General features: G+C 48.9%; 1 protein-coding gene across 7 annotated transcripts in view; it reads left to right on the top strand.

The window, feature by feature from the left end:
- The window catches only part of LOC140912354 (uncharacterized), a 121,957-nt gene that overhangs the window by 64,602 nt on the left and 37,333 nt on the right, over positions 1 to 20,022 (top strand). For 3 of the 7 annotated variants that reach the window (XM_073346609.1, XM_073346610.1, XM_073346608.1), the window contains 4 exons: positions 2,549 to 2,690; positions 4,200 to 4,238; positions 5,537 to 5,825; positions 6,369 to 10,766. In XM_073346609.1, the coding sequence (XP_073202710.1) occupies positions 2,549 to 2,690; positions 4,200 to 4,238; positions 5,537 to 5,825; positions 6,369 to 6,438 (540 nt within the window). In that variant the 3' untranslated portion in view covers positions 6,439 to 10,766. Of the gene's footprint in view, positions 1 to 2,548; positions 2,691 to 3,506; positions 3,594 to 3,624; positions 3,731 to 4,199; positions 4,239 to 5,536; positions 5,826 to 6,368; positions 10,767 to 20,022 lie in introns of those variants that run through there. The other 4 variants (XR_012159273.1, XR_012159274.1, XM_073346611.1 and 1 more) reach the window with 4 other exon arrangements.

Genomic DNA, 20,022 nt, shown 5'->3' with positions numbered 1-20,022 from the left:
TAATACTTTCCAGCGAGAATCTAGCCATATCATTTGTTCCCACATGAAGGATAATTAGGGGATTCTTTCCCGCTCCCTTTAGAATCCTTTTCAACCTCAGGTCTACATCCCGTATCTTAGCACCTGGAAGACAGCACACCCTCCTATTTTCTGGATCAGCTCTGGTTACAGGCCTATCTATTCTTCTCAGTAAAGAGTCCCCAATCACATAGACCTGCCTTTTCCTAGTGACGGTGCTATTCTCCAGTCTATCCCCTGTTCCCTCTGGCTGCAAGTTCTTTCCATTCCCATTCTCCCTTGTAATCCTTTTTAACCCATCCTGTATCCTCCTGGGGCTCATATTTGGTGTAATCTCCATTAACTCTTCCCCTTTTCCTATAGGACTAACCGCTCTTCTCTTCTTCCTTGCCCTGTCACCTTCAGTGACTACCTGCTGAGCCCCTTCTTCATTTTCCAACTCTGCAAACCTATTCTGAAGCTCTATTTCTCCTTCACTAGCCCGTCTTTTCCTCTGCCTAGTTCTTTTAGTCACATGCTTCCACTGACCACTTTCCTCACCCAGTCTCCCCTCAGAATTCCCTAGTCCTGCTTCCATCTGCAAGTCTGAGCTTTTCCCTTCAGATACCTCATGTCTTTGCTCCATAATCTGCTCAAACCCCTTCCTAAACTCTACCAGACTTTCCACCTGCATCTCCAAACCTCTGATCTTTTCCTCCATCAGCTCTATCAGACGGCATTTCATGCAGACAAAACTCTTACCAGGTGCCCCCTCCAGGATCATGTACATACCACAGCTTCCACATCCAGTCATCTTCATTGTGTCATCTGCTACATGGGTCACTCCCACTGCCACCTCTGAATCTGTCATAGCCTTCCCACCTAAATCCTGTTAATCTGGGAAACACAAACCACACCACCACCCACAGCAAAACCAAACCCCACACAAGCACCACAAGACAAACTCCCCTTTCAAACTCCCCTGTTTACAGCTCTGTGCTAGCTCCTGTGCCGCTGCAGCTGTCTGCAGATAGGCCTAATTGAAGGACAAAATTATGAGAGGATGGGCTGTTCCCCTCACTCCTTTTTGGGGTCCTTAAAGAAAGAGATTTGGGGAGAGAAATTTGGCTACAGGAGTGAGCTCCACCTTGATAGCTGCCACTTGCCCCGTCTCCTGGGACCCGGACCTTCTGCATCTCCATCCTGAAAGATGTCCAGACCAGACCAGCCCAGGAAGAGGAACCCAGATGACATCGCCACCTCCACTGGCTTCAGCTGAATCTCGAGTACTACCTGGGATGTGAGACTTTGTCTCTCTTCTCCCCTCCCCCATGTGTTCTTTCCCTTCCCTACTTTATTTCTTTTCTGTCCTAGCTCTCTCCTTTTTCCATCTGTCTAATGAAAGTCTGGCTTGACCAGCCAAGTCTGGAGATTTTGAAACACTGCTGTAAGCCTGTGACCAGAAAGATGCAGCTTCTAGCTATTCCGTAGACAGCCGGACTCTTGTATGAGTTTGCCAGGTCTCGGACAGGCTGATCAGACAATGTGCTGGGCCTATGTTTCTCCAGCAATGAAGTAGCCAGTGAGAGTCAGCATCAGAGACAAAAGCATTTTCTTTCTTTGCTGTTCTTTTCTCTCCCCTTTTCTGTGTGCTTGTCTTGTCTTGTTTTGTCTTACTGGAAACAGGATCAGACTTTAACAACAACAGTAACTATGACAACTCCAGCCCCTCTCAGCTAACTTCACTTTTCCCCAAAGAGCACAGTTATTACCATCTTTGATACCATCTGAGACATCAAGGTGGTTTTTCCTTCTAAAAACTCTCTGTAGCGCACAGGAAAGGGAACAAGGGATGTTGTTACAATCAAATCCTTATTTACTACTTTACATTTCAAAGACTTCAACTGTTTTTCCTTCTGTTCTGTATCTTTAATCAGAGGTTATGGCACAGGATGTAGAGGATGACTCAGTAGGGGGTGCTCTCACCTCACAGTCAATGTTGACCCTACTTCCCTGATACAGTGCAAGGGGGCTCTGTGCTGCAGGGAGCCCTGGATGACAGGAGGCCAGTGGAGCTATTGACAGGGATGGAGAAGGCAGAGACAGGGAAGGGGTTGGAAGGGGAGGTGAGGAGCTGAGCTCAGTATGAACCGGCTGCAAGAGATACCAGAGGAGGCAGGGATCTGGCAGAGTGGGTAGAGAGGCTGACCTGGGAATCGTCAGCACAGAGGTGGGAGCTGAATCTGCCCCTCTTATGCTTTCAGTGGGACAGTTGGAGTGAACCAAGAGGGGCTCAGTCAGTCTGAGGGCAGAGCGAGCCCAGGGGCAGGAAGTGAGTGAGAAAGGGATGAAAGTTATATTGACGGCTACTGTGTTCCTGGTAATGGGAGGTCAAACGCAGAAGGCCCCTCCTCCTCTGAGAACTCAGGGAGGATTATTAAGGATACATAAGGATTTGGGGAGGATTGTTGAGGATCCACATGCATCGCCCACTCCTGCTCTGCCGGCTCAGGTGGGCTCACCACAAGGGGGTGACTTCTCTTTGCTGCAGGAGTTGGAGTTCTCCAATATGGCAGTTCATCCCCTGGATCCAGACATGGAAATCTACACCAGAGACTTGGGGGGCAAATTGGAGCTCAGCCTGGTGGAGAAGAAAACACAGCAACAGATCTGGGAGACAACTGTGAGACCAGGTGGGTTCAGCCAGAGATCCTGGCAGAGGGCAGAGGATTGTGCAGGAAGCCCTCTCCCAGCATCTGCTTGTAGTTGCTAGGGCCAGCCGTGTGCACACAATAAGGCAGGACACATGTGCACAGCCACCTCCTACAGCCCATGGGAATGTGAACTGGGGCTGGGCTGGGGAGGGAGAGCAGAGGAGCAGGTTTGGAAATGCCCATTGAGATCACGTCACTCTAGTCCCCAAACAGAGGCACCCAGCACTGTGCTGCAGTCACTCTGCCTACCATGGCCATGGAGAATCTCACAACAACCGAGGGGGAGAGAATGCTCCAATTCTTGCTCCCAAACTCAGCCCTTGCCTCTACAGCTAGAGCAGCTCCATCAGGGATCGGGTCTGTGACACTTGGCTGGGAAGTTGTGATTCCACCTAGGAGAGGGCAGGGAGCACAGACACACCAGCTAACTCATTGCTCCCTGGCTGGCCTCGCACCCAGGGGTAATGTCCATCCAGCCAGCCTCGCTCCCAACCCAACATCAGACCCAGAGTGTATCCAGCCTATAGGTGGAGACTACACCCAACTAGGACAGTACATTGATTGATGTCCCCTCATCTTTCATTGCTCAGGGTGGTATTATCAGAATCTCCTTCCTTAGAAGTTTTTTAAGGTCAGGCTTGACAAAGCCCTGGCTGGGATGATTTAACTGGGGATTGGTCCTGCTTTGAGGACCTGAGGTCCCTTCCAACCCTGATATTCTATGATTCTATGATTAACTGCATTAGCTCCTGACCTTGCATTCACCAGCATGAAGACCCATATCTCTTTGCACAGGTGCCCTGCGCTCCTGAGAATTATCACTGAGCAGAACTGAATCTCTCAGCATTGTTTTGTGCCTATTGCACCCATAAGTGCATCATCCTTTCCTCTTGTCTCATCTCTCCCTGCTCAGCCCAGAGGAATCAAGGGGCTCAAGTTCTCTCAGCCATATGGCCACCCCAGGTCCTCCATAGTCCTAGCACACGCAAACATTGTTCAACCCTCTCAGCGATATTAAGGTACTCATCAAAAGGACATGACTGCTGTCTAAACCTGTCAATCCCCTGCTCTAACTATCAGCCCACACTCCTTCACATGGCTAAAAGAAGAACCCAGGAGTCTGGTGCCTTCATTCCAAGACCATCTTTCCCTCCCTATTCACAAACTCAGCATGGTGGGTGCTGTAAAATGGCCTGATGCTGGTTGGTGCTGAGCTCCTGAACTCCCATTTGGAGTGGTGAGCACTTAACCCTCCTCAGGATCAGGCCGTAAGAGTGAATTAATAAGCCCCCCTCTTAGCCTCACGGTGAAGAGATCCATGGAAATTACTGCTCAGGGCAGTAGCTACAGAGATACAGAGTTAGTACATGGTAATTAGCTGCACTGCCATGTGAGTGGCTTAGCCAGTCAGATACCAGATATCGAGTGGGATCTCTCATGAGCAGCACGAACCCAGTATCTGATTCCCTCTTTCCTTCTCTCTTCCAGGGGATGTGAAGCTTCCTGGCTCCACCCCAACACGAGCAGGTCAGTACGAATTCATGGAGCTTGTGATCCCGGTGTCTAATCCCAGTTGTTCTCTCAGAGGCCCAGATCCTCCTGCCTGCAGCACAGGGGTTTGCGTGGAGAAGCTCCATTAGGTCCCATCAATTCCCTGTCCACTTAGGGGCCAAGGTAAGGATCCCAGGGCCCTGCCCAGTGGCGAAGAACCATCGGTTCTTCTCCAGATCATCTTTAAATCCCAGAGGATAAACTGTGGGGGGATCATCCTGCCTTGGACCAGTGTGAGGATAGGCTAGATGGGACCTGAGCAACCTTCTCCACCTTCGGTGCCAAGCTAGGATTGTAGGATTCTCCTCTACTGTGTATTTCTCTGGGGTTTGATCAGTTTAAATGTCAATAGAGCTTCCCTCGAGGACACCATTCCCCTGTCCCCTGGATCTCTCCGTTAGGACATGACTCTGGATACTAGAGAACTAGCTGGTCTAACACCACAAGAGAGTTAAAATATTCAAGAAACAGTGGTAAGTTTACTGCCCATCCTCTCTGTAGGATACGTAAAATATCTGTTTTTCAGATGAACACTGAGGGGTTTTTTACTGAAATGTTTGTTAGTCCCAAAAGGTTCTTTGAACTTTAGCATCAGTGACGATTCATTTACAAAAGTCATGCCAGGAAATGTATCACTTCTCCTATTTGAGATGTCAGTTATCCAATCAGTCAAGTGCTCCTTGAAAGAATAATTTAGCTGGCTGCAGCTACTAAAATGTCAAGTAGTTAACATTATTGACATTTATCCCTTTACGGTTCCAGTATTAACATACTATTGAGTTGAACTGGGGCATTTCACACCTCTCTGACCTATTTTTTAAGTTTCTCTGTAGACTTGGACAGATGCCATTGCATCTGTTTATGTGAGGGTTGCATTAAAAGATTTTCTTTACAACTATAAAGGCTAGCTGGGGAGTTGTTTTTTAGTTAAAATAATAATTGATGGGGCCACATAATACATTGTACATGGGGCCTTAGGAAGAGCTTGTCAACCACCATTGTGGAGGACTGATTACTCTACAGGGCAAGAGGAAGGTGGGAGCTGGTATGTCCCTGTCCATCCATCAGTGGCCAGCCTCCAGGAAATCAGTTGACTTCATGTCACCAGTTCTCATTGTCCCACTTAGCTCTCTGTCCTCTGAGCCTCTGATCCTAGGGAGAGGGGGTGAGGAAGAGGAGCTGGGAGAAGGTGGAGAAACAGAGGCTGAGGGATGAGGGATGCACTGGAAAGCATAAAAGTAGAGACATAGTGACAGACAAGGCTCTGTTTTCAGCAAACATCCGAGACAAGATGCCTGAGACCTTGAGAGATGCCTTGCAGGAGACTCTGGATGAGCTGGGGAGTGCAGATATCAAGAGATTCAAGTCCAAATTGAACCATATGAAGCTACCAGAGGGGTACAAGAGGATCCCCAATGGGATGCTGGAGGAGGCCAACTCCCTGACCGTGTGTGACCTGCTGGTACAGTACTACAAGATGGATGGGGCTGCTGAGGTAGCCATTCAAGCCCTAAAGGGAATCAACCAGAATGAGCTGGCAGGAAAGCTTGAGACGGATACCAGGTGAGTGAGGGTTGGGTGGAGCTTCCATTTACTCCCTCTTGGCTTCAATTTCCATCTCTTCGATCTGACTATTTCAGGACATCAGGCTGTGGCCTTTTCCTGGAAGGGTTTTTATCTTTCTCTCCCATGCTCAGCTCTCCAGGGTCTGAGGCCTTTGCAAGAACTAACAGACATTACAGTAAAATGATCAGTCTCTCTCCTCAATAGTTGGCATTTTCAGTAGAGCATTCTCTTTCCGAAAGCACCCCTGTCTTAGACAGATCTGGGGTCCTCTTCCATTGTTACAAATAATTCACACACAAAGCCAAAAGCTTTACAATGTGTGTGCACTGAGCGGTTCCTTCCCCTCCCCATCCCCTGGTAAGACAGGAGTCACATGGGCCCACATCTCAAAAGTATTGGATGTCAAATTCCTGGTGAAATCAATGGGAATTAGGAGCCTAAATACTTTTGTGGATCTGGGCCATAGTGAGCAGCAAGATGTGCTGAGTGCACAGGACAGCTCCATCCAGTGGAGTCCTAAATCTCTATTATGTTCTGCAGGAGAATTCCAGCTGGCACTGATTCCATATGTAGCCGTTTTTCTGCAGTGCAGTTGGGATCGCCCATCTGAAGATGAGCGCACTCCCGACAGAAATGAACTGATCACAGCTGGTCCAGCGAGGTCTCTCCATTTGTCTGAAGAAATGTTAGCGAGATTCAGTGCGAGCCTTTCCATGCAATTACAACAGCACGTCCCTGAAGAAGCAGAAGTCGCATATCACCACAGCACAGCTCCCAGGGCTGACCCCGGAGCAGGAATCTGTTTCCCAGGCAGGAATTCCTCTGGTGCTGATCACAGTATTAGCTGAGTAAGTCACAGACATCAACTGAGGGGGCCCCCTGATGAACTAGGGAACTATTATTCCCATGTCACAGCATGCACTGGTTCTTTGGGGGGCTGGGGCTCAGCTGCAATGTGCTAACCTTAGCCCACCTTCCCAGGTGAACGGAGTGACGCCCAGGACCATATGATGGGAGCTTGTGACTAGAAAGCAGTCTGCGGAGAGCATAAGGGCAGCCTGAGCTCCCTCTGGGAGAGTCTGGGGTAGGGAGCCTGCTGCACTGATGGCACCTGATAACTCTCTGAAGCCTGCAGAAAGACCTGCAAGGAGCCAGAGCTTGTTGAGGCATTAGCCTCAGCTGGCAAGGCTACCAAGAACATTGAGCAGGAGACTGGGCTATAAAAAAGGGGAAACCATTTTAAACTGAAAGGACTAATTGATCCAGGGGAAGAGGGCTGGAAGGCTTGGACTTTTACTTTCTGATAATGAAGAACATTAGGGGAGCAGCATTGTGAAAACAGCCGCTATGGTGGCTTGTTTTAGGTAAGATTAGAAGGTAAACTGAGACAGTGGCAGGCCTGAAGCTAGACAGGGTAAGTCCCTGTCTGGAGTGGCTCATGACCGTGAACCAAATGCCTTAAACTGGTGGTATGTTCTAGAATTAGATTTTACCAAGCCAGTAACAAATGTGAACTCCTGGATCACCATAAGAGTCTTACTATGGAGTCCCAGACAGTCCCCTTAGACTCTCCAGGCAAACTTGACTTAGTGATAAATGATCATTTACACCAAAAAACAGACAATATTCTGGTTGCTTTCAGTCCCAACAGACCTGTCCTTTACTCCAGCTCAATTGGTACCCTAGATCTTACACCAAAAACAACCCCTGCAGCCAATACTGTAATAATAAAACTGTAGATAGTTTAACTAGGAAAGAGAAGTAAGAGAACTAAGCACAGGTTAAAGAAAGCAAACATATACAAACCAATGAGTCACCTCTAAATCCTAAGAGTGACAGAGTTGTAGTGAGCGACTATTCCAAGTGTCTTCCAGGGCAGACCCATGAGGCAGCCACTGGGGATCTCTGGTTTCAGTTTGGTTTCTCTGGCCCTTTGAGAATTCAAACATCAAAGAGATGAAAAATCTTCATGCCACCTGTTTTCATTTCTATCTTATAGCAGATGGGAAGAGGCCTTCTGCACATACTTCTCCATGGGTGGATGGAGCAATTAGCAAAGCTTTTGTCTTATAATGGCCCACCTAAATTTTGATAGCCCTCCTGGATGGGTACAGGGGTAGGGGGGACAATTCCTGGGCCTGGGTTCACAAGTCCAGAGAAAACATTTTCCAAGTTATAAAGCAAAACTTACATATTGTCTTGTAGCATGGAATACAGACTTTACAAGTGAGATTAATGCCTCCAGCCTCCTCTATGCAAATAAGCCCCATCCCCATCCCCTGGGGCTAACGAGGGCTCAGGTGGCCCTGTGGTGGGAGGGGCACTGGAAATGTCCCTGGGGTGACCTGACACAAGGGAGCCGGGGGCTGTGTGTGTGTCTCAGATTGAATGCCCCTTCCTGGCCACCCACTAGGGCAGCTGTGAGGGGGATCCAAGCCTCTGTACTCTCAATCCCCTGGGGTGCATTAAACTTTTGAGACCTGAATGGAGTCCTGCCGCTGCCCCAATCTCGGGCCCCCTAGGCCAGTGGCTCTCAACCTTTCCAGACTATTGCACCCCTTTCAAAAGTCTGATTTGTCTTGTGTACCCCCAAGTTTATACCTCACTTAAACTTACAAAATGAGACATAAACATACGGAAGTATCACAGCACACCATTACTGAAAAATTGCTTTTACTTTTTCATTTTTCAAATAAATTGATTGGAACATAAATATTGTACTTACATTTCAGTGTGTCGTCTATAGAGCAGTGTAAACAAGACATTGTCCATATGAAATTTTAGTTTGTACTGACTGCGCTCGTGCTTTTTATGTAGCCTGTTGTAAAACTAAGCAAATATCTGGATGAGTTGATGTGCCCCCTGGAAGACCTCTGCATACCCTTTATGGTACGTGTACCCCTGGTTGAGAACCATTGCCCTACGCCCCGCCCCCAGGACAGAGACGTGCTACCTGTCACCCCCCTTCTGAGCATCAGAGCCACGGTGCAGCCGCCCAGCCCTGCTTCACACAGCGCTGATCCTTCAGCCTGCCCCCTACTCAAACACCCCCTGTCCCGGAACGGCACCCAGAGATGTGAAGCTTCTGGTCTGCACTTCACTCCCTCGGGCACACAGCCATTGTGAATCAGTCAGTGCGCATGTGTGCATAGACACACACATGCATTTGTGCACACTCACACATACACTCTGTATTCAATCTATCAACTTTATAGGATTAAACAGAAAGCGCGTAAGGCCCAAGAGAGCACAGACCACACAGAACAGTCAGCCATCCCAGACACAATGTCTGGCGCTAGTTCACCCTTCACTTGGGAGCCCTTGGGGAGCATCTATATTCCCTCAGGCAGGCAGGGTCTTTTACCCCACTGCCTACCGCCCTGCAGCAGCCTGCTTCATCTGACTCCAGTACAAGATGGCTCTCATCCCCTGTGCCTCCCTTTATAGATTCTTGCTGGGGTCACCTACCCACCTGCTGCTTTTGGTCTCTTTGGTAACTATTTAAGGTTGCCAGCTTTATAAATGCTGGAAACTGGACCCCCCCCCGAGGCCCCACCCCATGTTTTCCCCCAATTCCCTACCCCTGCTCCGCCTCTTTCCCCAAGGCCCCGCCCTTGTCTGCCTTCCCCCCCCCCCCCCAAGGGCCACCCCCATCACTGGCTCCTCTTCCTCCTCCCCTGTCACTCACTGTATCGGCTCAAGCCTGCCTGCAGGTAGGAGGCAACCCCAGCTGAGCAGGGGCTGGTGTGAGTTAATGGCCCGGCACTTGGCCCCACCCCGCAGTAACCAGACTTGTGGTTCAGGTGCCATTTACAGTTGCCAGGTCCTGAAACCCAGACACCTGTCAACCCTAAATGGCATCCGACACAGAAGCCAAAAATCAGACTGTCTGGGTAAAACCCAGACAGGTGGCAACCCTACCCTATCCCCTTCTCTTCCCCTGCCCTACCCCCTATCTCCTTCTTCTCTCCGCTCCATCCCCTTTCCTCTCCCCATTGTCCCCACCCCATCCCACTCCCCATCCCCTATCCCTTTCTCTTCCCCTGCCCCATCCCCTCCTTCTTCCTCTCCACAACCCATCCCCTTTCCTCTCCACACTGTCCAGTGCCTCATTCCCACTCCCATCTCCTCTTCCCTGCCCCATCCCCCTTCCTTCCCCACTGCCTCTTCCTCCAACCCCATCCCACCCCCTTGCCCTTCTCCCCCCATGAGCACTCACCATTGTATGGAAACAGGACCCAGCACACACAAAAGAGGATGATAATGGGCACTAGGACCCAGGAGGCAGCGTTCTGGAGCTGCCACCCTCAGCTGTGGGGAGGGGTGGAGTGAGCCAGCACAGCATGGGAAGGACAGAGGCCCCTTCCCTCCCAACAGACTGATCAGAGTAAGCCCTGCTTGGCACTTGCAGAAATACACGGTTGGGGGGGGGGGGCAATGCTTCCCTGCAAATTACACCCATGGCTGGCGTGGGTTGATAAACTTGTACCTCCCCCACACCCATGGACTGGTAACTTGACTTTTGGTGTCCGGTCAACAGTGCTGACTGGACACTGCTGGGTTCCCTTTTAGACCAGACTTTCCAGTCCAAAACCAGACATCTGGCAACTCTAACTAACTTTCCAGTACTTCCAACCCTCCTCCCTTCAGACACAGATGTTTAACTTTGGAAAGACCATCACTGGGTGCTGATCACTCACCATTGTCTCGGGCCTGGCAGAGATGTGACACAGCCCTGCTAACTCACCTGGGATCCCCAGGCACATAGGCTTTCCATGACGCAACAATGTCACAATACAATTTCATCAAATCAGCCACTATTCAGAAGTTTTACAGGCAGAGCCCCCAGTTCCTCACAGAGGGCAGGGGAGCTCAGCATGTCCTTGGGTTGCCAGTTAAAACAACACAGTGAAATTACCCCAGGGAGCCTGAGGGAGGGAGGGGAATCAAAGAAGGGTGTAGGGTCAGGGAAATTTAGGGATGGGGCAGTTCGGGGTGGGGAGTTATGGACAGCAGGGGTAGTTCAGTCCAGGGGGCACAAATGGGCTTCATTAACCAGCAAGAACTCACCCATCTCCCCAGTGACTTCCCAACCCCAGACGGTGATGGACATTTTCCCTTCTCCCCTGAGATGGGCCTGAGGCCTTTCCCTGGCTCATCTGGGCTCCTTGGGGCTCCAGCAGGGCCCAGCTCTAGGCCACAGCTCAGGCTTTTCCAGGCCCTTAGCCCTGGCAGCAGCTTCTCTCCCTGCACCCCATCCCATCAGCCCAGCTGGGCCCTTCTCCCTGGGTAGGGGATTGTCATAAATATAGAGAGAAGGGTAGCATAAAATCCCTCCTTGGCAGCTGTACTGAATTGCCTTACCTGTAAGGGTTTAAGTAGTTCAAATAACCTAGCTGGCACCTGACCAGAAGGACCAATGAGGAAAGAAGATACTTTCAAATCTGGGGGGAGAAGGTTTTGTTTGGGCTCTCTCTTTGTTGTTCCCTCTCCAGATGGAGAGAGAAGCCAAGGAGGTACAACATCTCCTGAAAATATACCTGGAATATTCCATCTAAAATTATAGAAACTGTAAGTAGGGTAAGGAAATGCGTTAGGTTATCTTTTGTTTTAGCTTGTGAATTTTCCTGTGCTGCAGAGGTAGTTTTATTCCTGTTTTTGTAACTGTGAAGTTGAGTCCAGAGGGGAGTCCTCTGTGTTTTAAATCTTTTTATTTATCCTGTAAAGTTACCTTCCATCCTGATTTTGCAGGTGTGATTCTTTTATTTTTTTTCCTTATAAATAAAGTTTTTCTTTTAAGAACCTGATTTGTTTCAGGGTCCTGAAGACAAAGGGTCTGGTCTGTGCCTCATTGCTAAGGCAATTGGTTGGTATATTATTCTCAAGCCTTCCCAGGAAAGGGGGTGAAAGGGCTTCGGGGAATATTTTGGGGGGATAGGGATTCCAAGTGACCCTTCCCTGAATTGTTGTGTAAATCACTTGGTGGTGGTAGCAATACCATCCAAGGACAAGGAAAGGAATTTGTGCCTTGGGGAAGTTTCAACCTAAGCTGGTAGAATATAAGCGTAGGGGTCTTTCAAGCGGGTCCCCACATCTGTACCCCAGAGTTCAGAGTGTGGGGGGGAGACCCCTGACATGGTGGCAGAGTGGTGGGATCATTTTGAACCAGAAGCACAGACCTCAGGATTTTAAAAGGACACTTTTCTCCTTTTGGCTGCTTGAAAACCAGGGAGGTTTTTTTTTTTAAAGGGCACTTTTTTTTTTAAACTGAGAGCAGCTGGAGTTTTTTGTTTTTTGCCTGAGGGCAGAGTAGTTAAGCTACAGCAAGGGTATTCACAAGCTGTTTTTTCCCCCTAGCTCTTGGGATAGGCTACAGTAAGGGCAGGAAAGTTAGCAAAAATGACTGACAGTGAGGTCCAGAAAAAACTGGAATTAGCCAGATTGGAGGCTGAAGAAAAACAGAACAAACACGAAAGACAAATGGAATTAAAGCACTTGGAGTTGGAAGTGAGGGAGAATAAAGAGGTGAAGCTCTTGGAGACGAAAATAGAGCCGGAAAGGGCTAAGCTGGGTCCAGCAGGTAACCCTAACAGTCCTTCACCAGGTACTGCTCCCCATTCCAAGAAATTCCCCACATACAAGGTAGGTGATAATACAGAGGCCTTCTTAGAAAATTTTGAAAGAGCCTCCCTTGGGTACAACATCCCTACAGACTAGTATATGGTGGAGTTGAGGCCACAGATCAGTGGACCCTTAGCAGAGGTGGCAGCTGAAATGCCTAAAGAACACTTGAATGAGTACAACCTTTTAAAGAAAAAGGCCAGAATTAGAATGGGGCTAACACCTGAGCATACCTGTCGGCGGTTCAGAGCCCGAAGGTGGAAACCAGAAGTAACATTTTCCTGACACGCCTACCACATTGTCAAAAATTGGGATACCTGGAAATCAGAAGCAAGTGTTAAATCTCTGGAAGATCTGTCTCTCCTAGTGTAAATGGAGCAGTTCTTAGAGGGTATTCTTGAGGAAATAGAAAGGTACCTCCTAGATGGGAAGCCCAAAACTGTAATCGAAGCGGGGGAGATTGGAACCAAATGGGTGGAGGTGGTGGAAAAAAAGAAAGCTAGTAGCAGTTGGAGCAATTATCAGAAGGGACACCCCTAGACCACACCCTACCACTGGGGCCAGCCCAAGGCCCCACCTACTCCCCAAGGAAAACACCAGACACCTAATCGTCCCACCATACCATTCTCCAGCAACCCACCTCATCTCAGTGACCAGTCAGCTGGGCGATGTTTTAAATGTAATGATCTGGGGCATGTAAAGGCCAACTGTCCGAAGAACCCCAACACATTACAGTTCATGGCACTAGGGTCACACCAAAGGTCCTCAGGCCCAGATGCCTCCCAGATACCCTCAGAGGGAAGGGAAACTGTGAGAGTGGGTGGGAAGAAGTTTATTGTGTGGAGGGACACTGGAGCACAGGTGTCAGCTATCCACCAATCCTTAGTGGACCCCAAATTCATCAACCCAGAGGCCCAAGTGACAATTCAACCCTTCAAGTCAAACTCTACATCGCTTCCAGAGGGATCAAGCCCAAGTCCACAATCCAGTGAGGAACTGACGTCTCCAGCATCGAGGGAACAGTTCCAGGCCAAGAAGGAAGGAGGTGAAAGCCTCCAGGGAGATTGGACGGCGGCACAGAGTAACCCACCACCTCTCAGTTCTTCTAATCGATCCCAGTTTGTTGAAGAAAGAGGACTTTTATACAAGGAAACTCTTTCTGGTGGGCACCAGGAAGACTGGCATCCTCAAAGATAGTTGGTAGTTCCAACTAAGTACCGGGTAAAGATCTTGAGCTTATCCCACAATCATCTTAGTGGCCATGCTGTGCTGAACAGGACCAAAGACCATTTGGGGAAGCCATTCCACTGGGAGGGAATGGGCAAGGACATTTCTACTTATGTCCAGTCTTGTGAGGTGTGCCAAAGAGTGGGAAAACCCCAAGACCTGGTCAAAGCCCCTCTCCAGCCACTCCCCATCATTGAAGTTCCATTTCAGCAAGTAGCTGTGGATATTCTGGGTCCTTTTCTGAAAAAGACACCCAGAGGAAAGCAGTGCATACTGACTTTCATGGATTTTGCCACCCGATGGCTGGAAGCAGTAGCTCTAAGCAACACCAGGGCTAAAAGTGTATGCCAGGCATTAACAGACATTTAATGGCCCTCGTAGTTTGGCCCTCCGACATCCTTATGGATTCAGGAACTAATTTCCTGGCAGGAACCATCAAAAGCCTTTGGGAAGCTCATGGGATGAATCACTTTGTTGCCAACCCTTACCATCATCAAACAAATGGCCTGGTGGAGAAATTTAATGGAACTTTGGGGGCGATGATACGTAAATTCATAAATGAGCACTCCAATGATTGGGACCTAGTGTTGCAGTAGTTGCTCTTTGCCTACAGGGCAGTACCACATCCCAGTTTAGGGTTTTCACCATTTGAACTTGTGTATGGCTGCGAGGTTAAGGGGCTATTGCAGTTGGTGAAGCAGCAATGGGAGGGGTTTACGCCTTCTCCAGGAACTAACATTCTGGACTTTGTAACCAACCTACAAAACACTCTCCGAACCTCTTTAGCCTTTGGTAGAGAAAACTTAAAGGTGCTCAGGAAGAGCAAAAGGCCTGGTATGATAACTATGCCAGAGAATGTTCCTTCGAAGTAGGAGACCAGGTCATGGTCTTGAAGGTGCTCCAGACGCATAAGATGGAAGCATCATGGGAAGGGCCAGTTACAGTCCAAGAGCGCCTGGGAGCTGTTAACTATCTCATAGCATCCCCCACCTCAAACCTAAAACCTAAAGTGTACCATGTTAATTCTCTAAAGCCCTGTTATTCCAGAAAATTAAAGGTTTGTCAGTTTACATCCCAGGGAGGAGACAACGCTGAGTGGCCTAAAGGTGTCTACTACGAAGGAAAAAGTGCTGGTGGCGTGGAAGAGGTGAACCTCTCCATGACCCTTGGGCGTATGCAGCGATAGCAGATCAAGGAGCTGTGCACTAGCTACGCGCCGACGTTCTCAGCCACCCCAGGACTGACTGAACGGGCATACCACTCCATTGACACAGGTAATGCTCACCCAATTAGAGCCCGACCTTACCGGGTGTCTCCTCAAGCTAAAACTGCTATAGAATGGAAGATCCAGGATATGCTACAAATGGGTGTAATCTGCCCCTCTGGCAGTGCATGGGCATCTCCAGTGGTTCTAGTTCCCAAACCGGATGGGGAAGTATGTTTTTGCATGGACTACCATAAGCTAAATGCTGTGACTAAAATGCCAGACAACTATCCAGTGCCACGCACAGATGAGCTATTGGAGAAACTGGGATGGGCCCAGTTCATCTCTACCTTGGACTTAACCAAGGAGTACTGACAAGTATCGCTTGATGAACCCACCAAGGAAAGGTCCGCCTCCATCACCTATAAGGGGCTGTATGAATTTAATGTGCTCCCTTTCAGTCTGCGAAATGCACCTGCCTCCTTCCAGAAACTTGTAGATAGTCTCCTAGCAGGATTGGGAGAATCTGCAGTTGCCTAACTTGATGATGTGGCCATCTTTTCTGATTCATGGGCAGAACACCTGGAGCATCTCCAGAAAGTCTTCAGGTGCATAAGGCAGGCCGGACTACCTGTTAAGGGTAAAAAGTGTCAAATAGGACTGAACAGAGTGACTTACCGTGGACACCATGTTGGTCAAGAAACTATCAACCCCCTACAGGCCAAAGTGGATGCTATCCAAAAGTGGCCTGTCCCGAAGTCAAAGAAACAGGTCCAATCCTTCTTAGGCTTGGCTGGATATTACAGGCCATTTGTACTACACTACAGCTAAATCGTCACCCCACTGACAGACCTGACCAAAAAGAAACAGCTAAATGCAGTTCAGTAGACTGAAGAGTGTCAGAAGGCCTTTAACCAGCTTAAAGCGACACTCATGTCTGACCCTGCGCTAAGGGCCCCAGACTTTGACAAACCGTTCCTAGTAACCACAGATGCGTCCGAGCATGGTGTGGGAGCAGTTTTAATGCAGAAAGGACCTGATCAAGAATTCCACCCTGTAGTGTTTCTCAGCAAAAAACTGTCTGAAAGGGAAAGCCACTGGTCAATCACAGAGAAGGAATGTTACGCCATTGTGTATGCTCTGGAAAAGCTACACCCATACATTTGGGGACGGCGTTTCCACCTGCAAACCGACCATGCTGCACTGAAGTGGCTTCATACCATCAAGGAAAATAACAAAAAACTTCTTCGGTGGAGTTTATCTCTCCAAGATTTTGATTTTGAAATACAACACATTTCAGGAGCTTCTAACACTTCTGATGCACTCTCCCGTGAAAGTTTCCCAGAATCAACTGGTTAAAATCATCCTTGAAATGTGGGAAATATTGTTAATTTTTATATTATCAGTAGTATATCTAAAGGTGCATGTGTCTTATTAACTCTGTTTTCTCCCAAAGCTCCAGGAAGAAATCCCAGCCAGTGTGGAATAGGCTGTCCAGCATCATCTGTGATTTGTGGGGTGTGTCATAAATATAAAGGGAAGGTAACAACCTTTATGTATGCAGTAACATAACATCCTTCCTGGCCAGAGGTACAGAATCCCCTTACCTGTAAGGGGTTAATCAGTTCAATTAACCTAGCTGGCACCTGACCAGAGGGACCAATGGGAAAAGAAGATACTTTCAAATCAGGGGGCTGGGGGGGGAGTTTTGTTTGTGCTCTCTTTGTTGTTCCCTATGTTCTCGGTGCCCTCCTGGGCAATCCCTTTGAACTGCTAGTGACCTGCTAATTCCTACACTTATCCAATAAGGTTGCCTTTTTAGTAGCTATCACATCAGCATGAAGGATGGGAGAGTTGGGTGCCCTGATGGCACACCCACCTTATACCTCATTCCTCAAGGACAAAGTCATCCTATGCCCGCACCCTAAATTCATACCCAAGGTCGCCTCCCTCTTCCATCTCAACCAGGCTATTTACATACCTGTATTCTTTCCCAAGCCGCATGCTGATAACAGGGAGGCGTCCCTTCACATGTTAGATGTCCGCCGAGTGCTGGCGTCCTATAGAGAGAGGACAAAAACATTCAGAAAATCACACAGGCTATTCGTATCCACAACAGAACTATTAAGAGGCCATACCATTTGCAAACAGAGACTTTCTAAATGGATCTCTAATTGTATCAACCTATGTTACCAAAATTACAATCTGCAAGCTCCTTCCAGACTTCGCACACACACCACTAGAGCTATGTCCACATTGATAGCCTTTCTCAAACATGTACCCATAATGGATATTTGTAAAGCAGCTACCTGGGCCATACTTTCACCAAACATTATGCCCTGGAACAGCAGTCAGCTGCAGCCGCTCACTTTGGTCTATCGGTGCTCTCCACCGTATATACATCAACTCCAAAGCCCTCCTCTCCACCGAGAGGCACTTCTCTTTAGTCACCTAAAGTGGAACACCCACAGGGACGCTCCTCGAAGAAGAAGAGAAGGTTACTGACTTTGTGCAATAACTGAGGTTCTTCGAGATGGTTGTCCCTGTGGATGCTCCACTACCCACCCTCCTCCCCTCTGTTTCTGAGTTTTGGCTTGATCCTCTGGGGTAGAGAAGGATCTGGGTGGCGGTTGGCTGAGCTCATGGGGTAGCCGCTCGGAGCGGCATGAGACAGCTGCCGCATGCGCGTGGCCAACCTGGGCACTGCTACCACACGTCTCCAACTAGAAGTGCAGGACACCAAGACACCTAACGTGGAGCACCCACAGGGACAACCATCTTGAAGAACTTCAGTTACTGCACAAGGTGAGTAACCTTCTCTTAAAGCATTTGAAGTGGAAACTATGAAATAAGGCTTTCCTTTTAACACCATCCCTTGTTCCCTTTCCTTTGCTCTGGAGAGAGTTTTTGAAGGGAATCTCTCCCCGCATCTGACTGCTTTTTTAGATTTGTTTGCAGTGCTGTTGTAGCCATGTTGGTCCCAGGATATTAGAGAGACAAGGTGGGTGAGCTAATATCTTTCATTGGACCAACTTCTGTTGCTGAGAGAGACACGCTTTCAAGCTCCACAGAGCTCTTCTTCAGGTCTAGGCCAGTTGTTTCTTTTCTTCCATCGCCATGGCATCTGTGAGCCAAAGCTGTTCTTGAAGTTGGCACAGTCTATATTTCTAGAGATCCTTCCTGGTTTCTTTGACACTTCCATTGGTGATTGCACTCATCTCTAGAGGATGCCCTTGGGAATCATGCCGTTGGGTGTGGATAGAGAGTACATCTTGACTGACAGTCTTGGACTTGTTATGCTGCATGAGGACCCAGGCATTGTACAGTTGCAAGCCCAGAGGGTCTGGTCTCTGCACATTTCTGAGCAGTTCCAGAGATGGTGAAACTCAAGCAAGTGTCATAAAATGTCTCTGTCACCTCTAGGTCTCCTTTGGGTGTGACCTCAGGTGGTTCAGGATTGCATTTACATACTAGGACACTGATGACTGTACGGCTCCAGTCAGTGCAAGAGTTTCCTTGCACTTAGTTGTCCGTGTTGGGTAAGGTGTGAAGAAGGTAACACCAGACCATTCCTCCCTTTTGGATGTGCACCATCACTGGGAAGGTGCAGCCACCTGCAGAACCTTTCTTGCCCAGAGGATGCTATTAAACGATCTAAGTGTTGGCTTCCTACCTTATCAGGAGGTCTGCTCTTACACCCGGGGTCACCTTCAGTTCAGATGCAATGTAAACTCAGTGTGTTTATACCTCTCAGGGGCCCCCTTGGGGAGAGGGTGGTGTCCCGTTCCTGTTTCAGAGGCCCCTTTCTGGACCACAGAACTGCTGTGGGGTTGCCTTGGAGACAGGAGCGCAGACCTCTAGTTGTACTACTCCGGATATCTTCCCCCTTACCAGAGCACGGGGTGATGGGGAGGGAGACATTTAAAATAGTCACATACAAAAAAAAAACCCACCTCAGGATGCTTCTGCAGCCCGTGAAAAGCTGAGTCCAAGGCTGGGACCCTCCAATTTACGGAGCCGCCCTTCACCAAGCCTGACCAGCCTCTCAGGTATGCTGGGTTGGGGCTGATTGTGTCCAGAGAAGCTCTTTAACCCCTTCCTCACCAGGATGGGAATCTGCCCCACCACGGTCCCCAGTTTGAAATGCCAGATCACCAATGCCTATGAAACCACTGGCAGTGATGGGGCACTGCCGGCGGTTTCTGTTGGGAATAGCACTGGGCCTTTCTTCTTGAAAGTCCTGAAGAAGATTCCATTCATGAGAATGTCACAGAGGTGAGAACTTATCAGAACCAGCAGATCCTGCACAACAGGGTCCCTATTTTCAGTTGCAGCCCCTATGTGCTAATGTAATTAAATAGCAATGTTAGGGCCAGGGCCAGGGCCAGTTCTGAACGCACTGATCACTTTCTGCTTTCACAGGAAACCCTCCCACCCTGAGCCTGGCCTCAGAAATGCCAAGAGACTTGATAAATTTCTCCTGCAAACCTGTCAAAAGGGCAAACCATCATCAGCTGACAGGACAGCTCATGAGATTCGGTGGCTTGATTTCAGACAACAACATGTCTTACACAGCTGAAGACCAAGGGTAGGTACAAAAGTCCCAAACCAAATAGCCAGTGAATGTTCTCAGGTAGCTGGTGTCTGTGTATTTCACACACCCAGGCAAACTTACCCCAGGAGAACTTTGGGTAAGTCAGGAATGAGATACAGGCCTTTCATCTCTAGGATACTGGATCCAATCCAGCCCCAGGGCTGGGGACTGGTCGACTCAGGGTGGTGGGAAACGGAATACAGGACCTTTCCTAGCTAGGGGGTGCCGGCTCCATCCAGCTTTCCATAATCACCTCACAGGGGGCTCTCGGAAGCAGCTGGTGCTGGCCCCGTTGATGGTTTATGGATCACAGGTGTGATCTAGTCTGGCAATTTCTATGTTCCTACATTTTCTCTTGTCAGAAATATGGCTGGGAAACCATTTAATTCTAACCTGGGGTCTATGCAGTCACACAAGGGATGGACTTGGCTCCTGGTCTCCCACCTGCCCCCACAGACCTGCTGTATATTGCAGCCCCCTAGCACCGGGCTCTCTCTAACCTGGAGAATCTCTGAGCAGAGATCCCTGCAAATCGGGCTCTGCTGCAG

The sequence above is a fragment of the Lepidochelys kempii genome, chromosome 6, assembly GCF_965140265.1.
Source record: "Lepidochelys kempii isolate rLepKem1 chromosome 6, rLepKem1.hap2, whole genome shotgun sequence".
Classification (NCBI taxonomy): Eukaryota; Metazoa; Chordata; order Testudines; family Cheloniidae; genus Lepidochelys; species Lepidochelys kempii.
This window is presented reverse-complemented; position numbering and strand designations above follow the sequence as displayed.